The following is a 14,368-nucleotide window of genomic DNA, read 5'->3' as shown; positions in this document are numbered from 1 at the left end:
TACGATGATCATTTTGAACACGGAAGCGGTTTTATGAGAGATATTTATATTAAATATCTAGGATCGAACGCTCAAATTTTCTAATCCGAATTCTTAATTAATAATCAAAAAAAAAAAAAAAAAAAAAATCCACAAATTCTGAAATTTTTTCAAATTCTCGAATTTTATAAATTCGCAAATAATTGAATTTTTAAATTTTCAAATTATTAAAATTTTTTTTTTTTTTTTTTTTTTTTTTTTTTTGTTTTGTTTCAAGGAAAGTGAATGAAAACAATGGAAATAAAAGTTTTTTTTATTTTTCTATTTCGCAAAAATGGGAAATTATTCGTTCGGAAGATGATCATTGAACGAAAATAATGAATTCACTACAAGAGAAAAGATAAAGGTAAAAAGTTGTTGTTTGAACTATTGATAGAGCATTTTTTTTTTATTTATAAAATGATCAAAATATGTTAAAAAATTGTAACGATTCGCTCTAGAATCATCCTATATATATATATATCTATACGTCAGATTCTTATTAAATACGTTAAATATCACATTCACGTTTATCGTATCTACAGAATATACAAAATTCACTTCGATCCGCTTATTCGTTCATTAGCATAATTCACTGGGACGTAAATACATAGAGAATTCTTAATGGGAATCGTTCGATTCTTTTCTTCTTACGTACATTTTTCTCTTCGAATCTTTATCCTCGTTTCGCATTTGCATTTAATTTATTCGAATATTTATATTATTTATGCTCATAGTGATGGCATATTCAGCATATATTTACCTATTACACGTGCTGTTTAATTGAATATGAGCTTACCGGCGTTTTTTTTTTTTTTTATTATTATTATAGTTAATTATTTGCAGGATTAAAAAGGATGTGATATTTTCTCGTGTGCGCTAAAAATTTTCAATTTTCAAGGCAAGATTCAGATGAAACGAAGAGTTAATTTTACTAAGAAAGTAATTTATAAATATAGGATGATCTTGGTAATTCATGGTAATCAGGAAAATGAAGAATAATAAAATTGCATAGATGGCTTCGTTTTCGAAAAAAAAAAAAAAAATGCATTTTGAAAATCAGTCGAATTGCTGTGATTATTCTTTGTACATAATACGTGCAGGGCTTATTTACTAATCCAAATATTATTGTCGAAATTAGAGTATTAGATTATCCAAAAAGAAAGAAGGAATATAAGTATGATGAGACGAATCGAAATTTTCCCAAAATTCCCAAAATTTCAATATTTCAATTCTTTCCCAAAATCTTTTCTTCAAAATTTTCATGCTTTCAAATTATCAAATTATTATCACCTTTTTAAAATTCGTGACATCTCAATAATCGTTTAAACTGATATTCTTAATAAACTTAATCGCAATTATCATACAAATTACCTTTTAATATATATATATATGACTAGATTCATCGATCGAGATTTATTATATTATTCCTAATAATATCCTCGACTAATTAAATTAATAATATCAATAGAGCGAATTCCTTTTCAATGTACACAATTAAACGAATACAAGATTTAATTTGTCGATCGTGCATCGTTATAAACAAATTTTTTCTTTCTCTTGCCTGAAAAAAATTCCAATTCGATATTTCTTATGGAATATCTTCGCCTTTATTTTCCTTTCTTCAACATCAAAATCCCGCAAATAATCGCATACGTGTAATTACTGTCTTCCAGTTACAATATAATAATTTTGCTTGTTAAATCCTTTTAACATCCAGACGGCAGGATCGTCCTTTCGTTATAGCATAATATGGCATCTTAATACAAATATATACAAACGATAGACCTCTATAAACGTTAAAAATTCGCCGATGGAATTTTTCCAAACGAAAATAACGCGTGATCCATTATCAGCATTTATCAACGTAACACATTTGAATGAATGGGTATGTGAAAATAGGTATCTCGTCATTGTGCCACTAAAACTCATTATCTTGCAAAAATTCGTTAAATCGATCTTTATCTTTTATTCCAATAGAGTTATTTAACAATCCGTACGTAATTTCGAGTTTTATTCTCTTTTTCTTTTTTAAATCTTTTACATACATCGACGTTTTTGTATAAAAATTGATCAATCGAATTTCGTTTATCCTCTTCTAACTAATAGGAATCGATCGATTGGTTCTTTAATAACAGTTGTAATATGCGTCAATCACACGATTAATTTTATATTTTAAAAAATCGTATACATTATATATATATATATTATATATATATATATTTCTCCCCCAACGTTTCTATCTACAAGTTAACACGTTTTAACGGCACAATATTATATTTTAAGCTTCGAATATCCGTATTTTTCATACTCTTTGACACAAATCATAGCGTTTCGACGATATTGGATAGGAGATGCTTGATTTTTTTCTTCAACCCGTCAGTCTTTGTGGCATCGATTTTAAACAAAGATTTTTTTTCTTTTTTTCTTTTTTCTATTAATTAAATGTTTCCCGTTGAAACGATTCGATTGTAAATATTGTATGAAGAAAAGAAATTGTTTTCTTGAGAAATCTTATCTTCCTTTTCTTAATGCAATGAAAGAGTGATAATAAATATATTTCGAGAAAAATACAATAAAAATATTATCTGTATAAATTATCTGGAGATGGATATTTATTAAAAATTGTTACGAATTTTCAAATTTGAAAATGTTTGAAGTCAATTATAATAGATTATATCTTTTCCGGTCGATTTTTAATTAAAGAATTTTTTGTGATAACAGAATTCCAAGCTTTTTATTCAAAGCTAAAATTTCTATCCACTTTTTCTTCTTTTGATTCCATGCAGTGATTTCAAACTTTTTTTAACATTTGGAAACATCTAAATTTTTCTATTCAACTTCGGGAACTTTGTCCTTTCGAAATTAAAGATTTTGTTATTTGGACCACTTTCCCTCCGAATCTTTCGTTTAATTCTACAATTATCCTTCGAGTTAAGGGTAGTAATGTTATTACGAGTTCCGATTTGTGATACTTGCGAACTGAAATAAAGTAACTGCCAAAAGTTTAGTAACTCTCCACCTCCAGTTGAATATTCCTACATCTTATTACGATATAAGAAATTTTGAAAATTTTGAAAATAAATATCTTTTTCATCGTGTCATTTTCGATAAAAATATTTACTAAAACAGAGAAGAAAAATCATTTTGAATTTCATTCATTCTAACTTTCCAATTTACTTTAACTTTTGACAGACACTATATCTTATTTTAATTCTTTATAAATTTTCATAATCTTTAATTTGATTGACCAATTTCCAAATAAAAAAAAAAAAAAAAAAAAGAAAAGAAAAATCCAGAATTAGAAAAAGGAAATTTATGAAACATCTTGTGCTTCAAAAGATTCAACCCACAAAACAATCGAAGCACCGTAACAGGCTGGAAATCTGTAAATTTTTTAAAATCCTTTTCGCCACACACTCCTTCATTTTACGAATCTATCTAGCGGAGAATCTAGTCTTTCGATTCATTTCCTTTCCTCGAATCGACGTCTCACATTTGTTTTAATGCCTATACTGTTGCTCGAGCTCCCTTCTCAGCCTTTTCGCGGCGGTTTCGCTGTTTCCCTCGGCCTCCGCGTCGCTGCAACCATCCTCACCCTCCGCGACGACGCCTTCGACCTCTTCTTGCCGCCTCTTCGCCGTCGCCATCTCGGCCGCGTGCTTTTTCCGCCATTTTGTCCGCCTGTTCTGGAACCATACCTGCAATCACAAACGGATCGTCTCGTTGGAAACTTGTGCCTTTGTTTTGAAATAAATCCTTCCTTCTTACTTCCAAAATTGAAATTTTCAAAAGAATAAAATACGAAGCGTTTTAGTGAATCTTTTATGCATCTTGTAACAATTATGGAAATTAAGAAAAGTTTCGAATTACGTTTGAACGAAATGTAATGTAATCTCATCGATTCGATGATTTTACGTTTAGATTATTCCCTATTCCCAGAGAGAAAGAGAGGAGACCTTCAGCAAAAGAAAGAAAAAAAGAAACCCTCCTTTATTAATTTCTAACATCTCCAGCGTTTCTTTAAGCACCGGCATAAATTTTCCAACATTAATCAACGTCATCCGTTCGCATTAACACAAAATCGCCAGATGGCGTCCATCCATAGTCGATCACACTTATCACCAATCCTCAGTTCACGAATCCTCGTGAAACAATCCTCCAAACAATCCACTTTGTGAGTGACCCACACCTGGAGGAAAAAAAAAAAAAAAAAAAAAAAAAAATCGACGAAGGTGGTACGAAGACGGCTCAAGGCGGTCCTCCCCCCCGCCTGTACATCTATAAAGCTGGAAATACGCGGGAGGAGAGGCCGTGTCCCCGCAACAATGTATTTAATTAACGTAACGGGCGCCAGGGGAGCGGCGGGACTCGAGCGTACCGATTGCACCCACAAACCACCCTCTATCCATAGCGGCGAGCGCCGCGTGACCCCAACTAAACTCCACCCCCGTGGCGCCCCTCTTTCCTCGCCAATCCGCAGCCTTGTTCAATGGCCGCCAAGTCGAGAGCTTAAATTAAAGATATAAGCGGGCGCGTCGGCGTTGGTGCAACCGGGCGTGTAGGCGGTAAACGAATTAAAAAGTAAACGGCCAGCCGTAAAAGTTAATAGCTGTTCGGATGAAAATTAAAACACTCGAGGAATTAAGATAACGGAGAGGAAGGAAGGCTGGCTGGGACAATCTGGCCGAGATTGACTGCCACGCCGCCGTTTGCGCCACCGGTAAAACGTCCATCCCTCTGTGTTTAAACCCTTTCTGTCACAGTTTTTCCAATATCAGAGGATAGTTGTTCGACAACCTGATTTAACCTTTATTATCGAGCTCGATATTTTTGACGAGTTTTATTCCGATTCTTAAGTAACTTTGGAAATAAATAAATAGTAATAGGACGCGGCAAATATTGGATTCGAAAATCGACGATGTACGAATATTTGTAATTGGAGTAAAGATATTTGAATACAAAATTTGAGTACATTTAGAAATACGTGTATATACGATTATTATATTTGAAGAATTCGAATAAATCTCGACTGTATTCAACCTTTATTTCTTGAGTCATGTTTCTGTATTTAATTGCTTTTAGTTGAATCAAGAGTTGGACGAGAGGGAAAAAGATGATGGCAAGGGTGATAAAATTTGAACAAGTTGTTGCTCGACGATAAAGTAGAGTTCTCGCGGGGCCGAGTGTAACGATAGAGCAAACGGGAAATGAAAATCTGGTTTCCGGATACGATTTTCAACACGGTTGCCAGTGTCTTCGTGAACTCGCAATACATAAAAATTGATTCTTGGCTATATTGGTTCCCGCTTATCTTTTTTATTGTGCTCTCTTCGCTTTTATCGGCGGTGATAAAACGTTCGATCGATCACTCGATCAACATATCGCGACCCGAAATCGGGCAAACGAATTATTAAATTCGGACGAAATGTTTTTCTTCTTTTTTTTTTTCTCGTCGAGGAAGCTGTTTTATCAGATTTGTCCGCATATCTTACAATCGAGATTTCGAATATTCTCTTGCATAAATAATATCTATAATTGAGTAATGTGAGTAATTTGGATTTATTTTTTATAATTTTGTGAGATTTTATTATCATTAATGATGATTAATAATAATGATGTAAATATCATTACTTTTCGTTCGTGTATTTAATTATGAGAAAATAATTTAATTCGTACGTTTCAAGAATCATTTATATTATTAGTTGTAAGTAGTACGAGTAAATGTTTCGTGAAACGTAAGTACGTATAATAAATCAAATTTCATATTCACTATAGGCGAGATGTACACAGTCTACGACTGTGTAATATATAATAGGGAATACAAATGAATCTTGTTTGGAAATATCAATAAATTTAGTTATATTAGACGGTTTATTATTTATTAATTCGATTTAATGACGAATTGTCCTTAAACGGAGCAGAAATTGTCCCACCACCCTGTAAGAATTGATTTTCGGCAAACATTATGGCGGCGCACTGTTTAACCAGGAATTACCTCTAATTTAATAGACCGTAATGGAGCCAAAACGTGACGCAAGTAACCGATAATAAGCCATTAAAATCTCTCTGCAGTTTACATTGGCCTCAAATTGAACGTTAACATTAGAACAATGGAAGTTGCCCCGTTTGTCAAAATGTTATGCGCTAAATATTCATTCCCTTTATTAATTACTTTTTTTCATCTCCATTTGTGATAAAAAAAAAAAGAAATAGAAAAAATCCAAATCCTTTTCAAAAATTTTTAATATTCTTAACAATCTCACAAATATTTCTTAAATATTTATCTTGAAGATTTTTGTATGAAATTTCATAAAAGTTCTGAAAAGTTTCCAAAGAATATACAATCTTTAATAATAAAAATTACGAATCTTCCAAAACATTTATTGGAAAATATATAATTACCTAATATTCCTTCATTTATCTCCCAAAAGCTTGTACAACTCGTTACTTCATCAAAGATAGCTTAAAATTTACACATTTTTTTCTTAATTAATAAAAAAAAAAAGATCAAATTAATTTAATAATTTTCAAAAAGAAGAAATCCATTTTGTTTTTACAAAATTGCTCGCGTATCCCCTTAACATACCTTCAAGTTATACTCCCTCGAAAACCCCTAAAAAAAAAAAAGAAAGAAAGAAAGAAAATTAGCTCTTGTCGACTCCGACAAATCCTACGCAGCTTTGTATCCACATTTTTAGGACATTCTTTTTTTCCTCCCCCCCCCCCTCATCCAGAGATACAGTGGCGAAATGTAAATGCGAGAGCAGGCGGTGGCACTTCGACGTGTCGCGTCATTCATCTTGTTTTTGAACGCGTTAGTCACGCGTTGTAAACGCTCCCTCCGCAACTGTTCGATTTATTAAATCAGGATTATCTAAGCCCATTACTTTGTCCTGTAAAGCTAGATACAAAACCGCATTTATAACTGCGCAAAGCCCTTACACCGACGGGGTGGAGTGTCGATCTCTTTCTCTCTCTTCTATCTTTACACGTTTCTCTCTCTTTCGTTCCCTTTCCCCTGGATTTTCTCTCTGTTTGACCCCCTCTCTCTCTCTCTCTGTCTCTCTCTCTCTGTCTCTCCATTTTCGATCCTCCAGCTCTGTCGCACCCTCTGTCTCGCGTCTCTCGATCCCTCTTCAACCCTCCCCCATCCTCGAATCGTAACAGATAATACCGGCCAGTATCTGATCTCGTTGATATTGGCGGATAATTTACTATGCGAAAGATTACAGGCGTGACTCACATCTTGATACGCGGAATTCGAACGGCGGAGAATTTGCATAGACACGCGGCTACCGATTACTATGGAGTGGAGAACAAGCTGGGTCACGGTGGAGGGTCAAAGTATCGAAGAGTCGAGATTTTTGAAGATTTTTCGAACTGAAATCATAGGTTTGGACGATGTTAGAGTTTAATCGAGATTTAAATTGCATTTTGTTAAGATGTACTTACTTCGAGGGTTATTCGGGATATAATTGAAAAGTAAAATTCTAGAGAGTGAATTATTGGATTTTATCCTTCAAATAAATAAATAAATTTGTTAAAATTTGTTAAAGTTAATTGGATTATTATTATTTAAATTAATTAAGAATGCAGAGATATGTAAGTGTATTTTTGTATTATTTTTATATTTGAAAAGTAAAATTCTAGAGAGTGAATTATTGGATTTTATCCTCCAATAAATTTGTTAAAATTTGTTAAAGTTAATTGGATTATTATTATTTAAATTAATTAAGAATGCAGAGGTATGTAAGTGTATTTTTAGATATGCTTTGGATATTATAATAATTGAATTTATTGTTGAACAAGTATTTTCTCGAGCTCGAGAGAAAGAATTAAAATGGAAAATGGTGCAATTATTTAATGATATGTAATTAATTCACAATTAAAGGAAACAAGAATGTATCACTTACATTCGATATTCATTCTGTTCTCACGAGGAAAAGTCATTTCACGATTTCCCTTTCGACTTGAATTTTCCACCCTGTCAGAGCGTGTCACCCTCTACACTTTTACTTTTTTCCCTTCTTTCACGTTATTCCGCTTTGCTGCGTTTGCTTTTACCGTACCTCTGTCAATAAAGCTAAACGTTCTGAACAACGGGAAAGGATAACTCGTTCGTATTTACTGCCTTCCCTCGAATTAATAACTTTTCCCCTTTTCACAACAAAATTTATAATTTATAATTAAAAATACACTTTGTTTAAACATTTTCTTTTTTTGATTAAATATTTGAATGTCGAAGCTGTTCGTCGATGAAACTCCAACAGGTGTAAAATATTATTAAATTACGTATAAATGTTTCTTTTTTTTTATTCTTTTTAAAATCGAATCTCTCGATTAATTTTAAAAACCCTAGCACAGTGAGTTAATAAAAATAATTGATATTATCTGTTAAATATTTTCCAACTTTATCGATCTCTTTACCTTCCAATAATCCACCATTTTTCTCTCATAATTAATCAATACATCTCCCAATTTTTATCATCCAAGTGTAATTTATATAATTTTTTTAAATGTAAAAATGAAGGAAATTGAAATAATATATTCCATCGTGTATTCGCAATTGATTCGACGAAATATTATCGAAACGATAGAGAATTCGTATCTTCATTCGATTCACTTTTCTATAAATTTATCCACGTGAGAGGGTGAAATCAAATCCACTGTAATAAACCAACTAAAGGCCGGCTTTTTATCGGCCCGTCCACAGAGAGATTGGTTCGCATATCATTCTAAACTGCCGGATAAATTTATCGGGACGGTGGATCAATGAGGCCTTAATGAGATATATTACCAAATGAGAGTGTTTATATATCGAATGCGGTCGACCACGGCTGGCTAAACGCCGATCATACGTTGCCGATCTATAACGTATATATCCACGAAATCACCATCGTTATTCCCACTCTCCAAACTCTCCAAATATATCCAATTTAACTTTTTGTTGATCGTTAAATACCGTATCAATTAGATTTCGTATTTGGTTAATAGTAATAGTTTGACGGTAATAACAATGATGGTTCGTCGATTTTTTTCAATCAATTAATTAATTAATTAATCCTATTACATTATTGTTGCGTGTAATCGATCTTTTTTTATCGAAACACAAAACAAAAAATTTTGAAAAAGTAATATATTATCATTAACATTCCATCATTGTATCAATATATATTATTTTATTTTACGTAAAAATGTATTTTTTCGTCACAAATCTATTTAAGGGATACTAAAGAAGATTGTTTTCATTGTATCCATTGCTATTATTTTATCATTATCATCATCATATTATCATTAACTTAATCTTTCTTTTCTTATCTTCTTCCGATTTTATTACAATCGTAAAATAATCGAAACAATATTTCGTGGGTTTCATCGAAATACTTGTCTGTAAAAAAAGTAGCATAAGAATAGAAAAAGCGAAATTCAGTCAGGGTTGATGCTTAATGATGCGTGGAAACTCGTGTGCGACATTCATTCGTGAACTTTTTCCACATCATTGAGCTCGCTTATCATTCAAATGGTAACGTGTCATTGACACGTCGATAAATTTTTAAGGTCGGTTTTTTCTGGAAAATCGAATCATGGATCTGCTGAGGAAAGAATCGTTGTTCGATCGCTTCCAGCTTGAATATCACCTTCCAGAGAATTATCGAATGATTCTTTTTCTTGTTTGTTACTTTAATTAACACTCTTATTAAATATATATGTATATTTGAATCAATTATACTTTTATATTGATATAAACTTCTTGTATTAAATTTTATTGAAACGAGATTTCATTTGCTTTGAAATTAGGGGATAGATTTTTAAATAGTAAGAGAATTAACCCTTTTTTATTCGTATTTTCTAGTAGAAAAAATATTTTCTTCTTTGATAAAAATATAGAAATTGAATTATTATCCAATATTAAAAAATAGAATTAAAAAAAATTTTAAATTATTAAGCATAAGCATAGTTAAATATAGCATAGTTTACATTTACATTAAGTTTAATTGAGCAAATGGAGACTACATCGTGCTCCATAAATCAAATTTTTAATTTTTCTTGAGAAAGCTGAAAAAAAAATGTATAACGTAATGTATCGTAAAAACGATACGAAAATTTCAAATAAAAAATATACTTTATAACTTATAGCTTAAAATCTTTCTCAAAATAAAAATTGCTCGATTAACAAAACGAATCGAACGAAAAGACCGATGATAGGATATAAATTTAAAAATTGGAAAAAATTAGAAGAAAAAAAAAATATTCACCATTCACATTATCGGTATTCATCGTCGACGAAGAATCAAGACAAGGGTCGAGCTCGAACTCGATTTCCTTCGTGTCATCTTTTGGCGGACGTCGAAGAGAGAGAGAGAGAGAGAGAGAGCGAGAGGGGGTAAAACAGAAGTAGAAAGAGGAGGGAGAAAGCGAGAGCCGTAAAGCTCGGCCGTTTCCCAGTTGCCGTCGGTCGCGAAATTTGATTCCGAAATAAAAATAGAATATTGGGGATAACGCGAATCGGTGAAGCCATTTGATCTTCGAGTGAGGCGAAATGGTCGGTCTCGGGGTGGGTTACGGGGGTGGAGGGGGAAACATATCGATATGGGGAAGCGGTACGAGAACGGAATACAGAGGAGCGCATTATCGCCAACAGCCAACTACCCTCTGCCATTCTCGCGGATCGCATTACTTATTATTTGAAGAAACATTCTGCTCCAAGCACTTTGTAATATTACGAGAAATTACTTTTGCCCCGATTGATCTCGACAGATTGCGATGATCCTACGGAATCTTGACGATCGTTACGCGATCAAGATTTCGATTTTGAATCGAATCATCTGAATATATACACATCTTTTTAAATTACGATATTCAGAGTGAAGGGATAAGTTGTGAGATAAATTGGTGCATAGTTGAATATTATTTTAATGGTAATTTTTTTTTTTTTTTTAATTCCTCGCTTTTTCAATCAATTTTTAGATTTATTGATCTAACAGCACGTGAACCGCAATTTTAAATTTTCGTGTGATAAATCAAAGTGATATATTTTAGAAAAATCCTATGATTTAGTCTCCATCTATATATAATGACATAACGATTTAAACATCGAATATATATACACGTTATAAGTAAATTATTTAATAACGATGATTGTATGTGGCCAGTAGAATGCATGTCTGATTAATTATGGTATAATCTCCTTATTCCAACTTCCTATTACGCGTTACATATTATTACCAAGAAATTATTAATTTATCAATAATCAGCAGTTTCTCATCCATTTATTTACGAGACGAATAAATTTTTTTCACGAGATATTTTTATTTAACGATATTCAACTTTGCGATACGAGAGGAGTAAGTCAGAATTACACAAATTTCTCGAATACCTCTACTCTAATAAAGGGAAAGTCAATTAAATAATAGCCGTAGATTCAGAAGTAGGCGGAAATCTTATTGATCGCATCTGCGATCCAGTGTCCTCCTTTGTTTCCTAAGCGGGGCACTGATCTCTGCAACCCGAATGAATTATGGGAGCAGGGGAATATTAATACGTGTGTACAGTGATACAGATACATTCATCAAATTTGATCAAGGAAACACTCGAGGGTGTTACAGGATTAGTCCTGTTTCCCCTTCATAGAAGCTCGATTTTGATCAGGACGGATTTTTAGCGTCGCCCTCTTGCCCCCTCCCCCCTCCTAGCCTTCCCTCCTCCTTCTCCTCTCCTTTCCTCATTTTTCTTTTTCCTCATCTTCGACCGACGTGGAGAAAAATTGGACAAGCGTTTATGATCGTGAAGTGATGATATCGAAAAATAATCAGCCATGCAGTATTCCCTATTCGATATTCGTCAATGCGTCCAGAAGAATCGTTGACGTTGGGGATTCAATTTTCATCTGCGACTCGATATTTCTTTCTTTCTTTCTTTTTTATGGCTTCCCTTTTTCCATATCGCAGGAAAGTTACACATTTGAGATGAATCGTAAAAAATGTTTAAATTAAATGTTATCAAACGATTAAATTATTATACCGTTTCCTATTATTTCCTATTATTGATAAAATAAATATTTGATCCGATAATCACCCTTGTGGTGAATGATAGAGAGATCTAGTGACTCGATATGAAATTCACTCCGCAACAAAATCGAATAATTAATCGTTCATTCGAGTAATATCAGAATGTTAAACGATCACGCTCTCGTTTTCCAAGCTCCATCCGGCAACGATTAACGGTGCAACACCTGCCCACAGTACGATGTCCATGAACGCCAACGAAAGAAATATCGCCGGTCGATCCGCGCAATTACTGGCCACGTAAATCGTAAATCGGTAGAATAGGTCACCGTTACCTCTAATATAACATCCCCTGGGGACATGGGTACGCGAGAAGAAACGAGATTTCTAGAAGGCAATGCCAACCATTCAACCCGCGAAATAAAGTCTCAGGTTGTTATCGACAAAGGCCGAGAATAAGGTAAAACGAGCAACCAAGATAGAGAGAGAGAGAGAGAGAGAGAGAGAAAGGGCAAAAGCTCGTGGAATCGAGCATTATGGAGTCAAGTACATGTGGGCCAATTTCGAGGGTACGAGCTGTGGGAGGTGAATGAAGGGAAACGCCGCCTGCTGCCGTGATTTATCACGCCATGCCATGCCGCGCCGTACATACATACACCACCATGATGATACATGGTGGAGGAAAAGCGGGTAGGAGGCTTTCGCTCGTACTAATTGACGTCATCGATATTGGTATCCGTCGACGAGCAGATTACTCCGCCGTAAACAACTCCACCCCTCTATGCCGCTGCTGCCGCCACCGCCGTTGCTACAGCCTACCTCCTCTCTTGTCGTTTCTATCGGGACAGGGGTGCCTCACCGCTACCGCCGCCACTTTACTACTACCACCACCACCACCACCACCACCACCACCACCACCGCTGCGTAAACACCATCTAAGCCCTCGTTCCTTCCGCGCCGCGTTCTATCCCTCGGCCGCGCGCGCTATTTATCCCTATCCCCCCACTCCTTGACCCCTCCATATCGCGCCATCCCCACCACTTGGCCAGCCACGGCTATCCCCACCACCGGCCTACTACCAGTCTGCTCGACCGCGCTCCATAGAGCACTTCAACTTGTTATCCCATCTCTTCGACTCCCCTTTTCCTTCCTTTGCCTTCCTTCTCTCCCTAAGTGAATGTGCTTTCTGCCTCTTCCTTTCTGCTTGTATCTTTCTCCTCTATGTGAATTGTATTTCTCTCTCTCTTTCTCTCTTTTTCTCTTTAACCAGTCTCGTCCCCATCAACTCTCGCCCCTCTCTGTGATACACGCGCTGATACGCCTACGAGCATTGGGGTGTCACGCTCTTTAACTGGCAAACGTTCACTTTGCCGTATTAGATTCTAATAGGGGATACGTTTCACTCGAGTATCGTTCGTTTAACTTTCTCTATCTTTCTATCGGATGACCCATCCCTGGTGATGGTTGCACTTTGCTCACTGTTCGCTTCAACGAGCCGGCTAATTAAATCATGCGATGGATATCGTTGGCAATTTGATCCGCGTAATAGTCTTAATAGCTCGCTCTCGTTTCGATTCGCGTGGCGGAACGGTTGCGCGCAGTAGTGTCACGCGATGATTGCTGCGGCGTCGCGTCGAGCCAATTCGCGATATTTCCACTGGGCAGACGCGCAGTAGTTCTTCCCCGTGGAATGGCGGGCGTGATGTAAATGCGGGGATAGTGGGTTTGAAAGGTTGATTGATGACTGTTTTCGGAAGATTCTAAGTGGCTTTTATCGAGAAATGCTCGGATCGGTCACACTGTGAGTATTGGCTATTCGTTATTTTCGACGTTAAATATTTCGGATTGAAATTTTGTTTGCGCGAAAGAAAGAAAGATGTTTCTTAGAGTTTTTCAAGTTACTCGTGTATCGTGGAAAATAATTGTTTAATTTTTATTTTTTTTGGAGGGGATCTCTTTGATTTGAAATTCTATTTCTGTAAAACTTTCATTGTAACTTTCTTCTTATATCTTTATATATTTGGAACGTATTTTTGGAACGGATGAATGAATTTTTTTTTTATTAGATTTATCAATCACAACTGTTGCACAATCGTTTCGTAAACTTTTAAATTTATAAGAAGGATTAAAATTTTTTTCAATCATTGTTAATGGCTATCGATTTTCAAACGCAATAAATAATATAAGTAATATCGATATTGTTCCCATTAATTCTTCGTATGACGTTAGAGTGATTACATTTAACGTATGTTTGACTGAAAAACAAAAAATCCGCCTTCCCCTCCCTCCCAAAAAAAGCAAAGAGGAAAAAGAAGAAAAAGGGTAAAAAAAAAAAAAAAAAA

At 34.6% G+C, this 14,368-nt stretch overlaps 1 protein-coding gene across 1 annotated transcript in view; it reads right to left on the bottom strand.

Annotated features, from left to right (window-relative positions):
• Positions 1-2,247: 2,247 nt before the first annotated feature.
• Positions 2,248-14,368, bottom strand: part of LOC122714637 (homeobox protein Nkx-6.1) — a 36,242-nt gene continuing 24,121 nt past the window's right edge. Inside the window, exon 4 of the mRNA XM_043936140.1 lies at positions 2,248-3,719. Coding sequence (XP_043792075.1) covers positions 3,522-3,719 — 198 coding nt within the window. The 3' untranslated portion in view covers positions 2,248-3,521. The remainder of the gene's footprint in view (positions 3,720-14,368) is intronic.

This window comes from Apis laboriosa, unplaced genomic scaffold (assembly GCF_014066325.1).
Source record: "Apis laboriosa isolate Shangri-la unplaced genomic scaffold, ASM1406632v1 scaffold344_cov150, whole genome shotgun sequence".
NCBI classification, from domain to species: domain Eukaryota; kingdom Metazoa; phylum Arthropoda; class Insecta; order Hymenoptera; family Apidae; genus Apis; species Apis laboriosa.
Note: the sequence above shows the minus strand (reverse complement) of the source record. Positions and strands in the feature narration are given on the sequence as shown.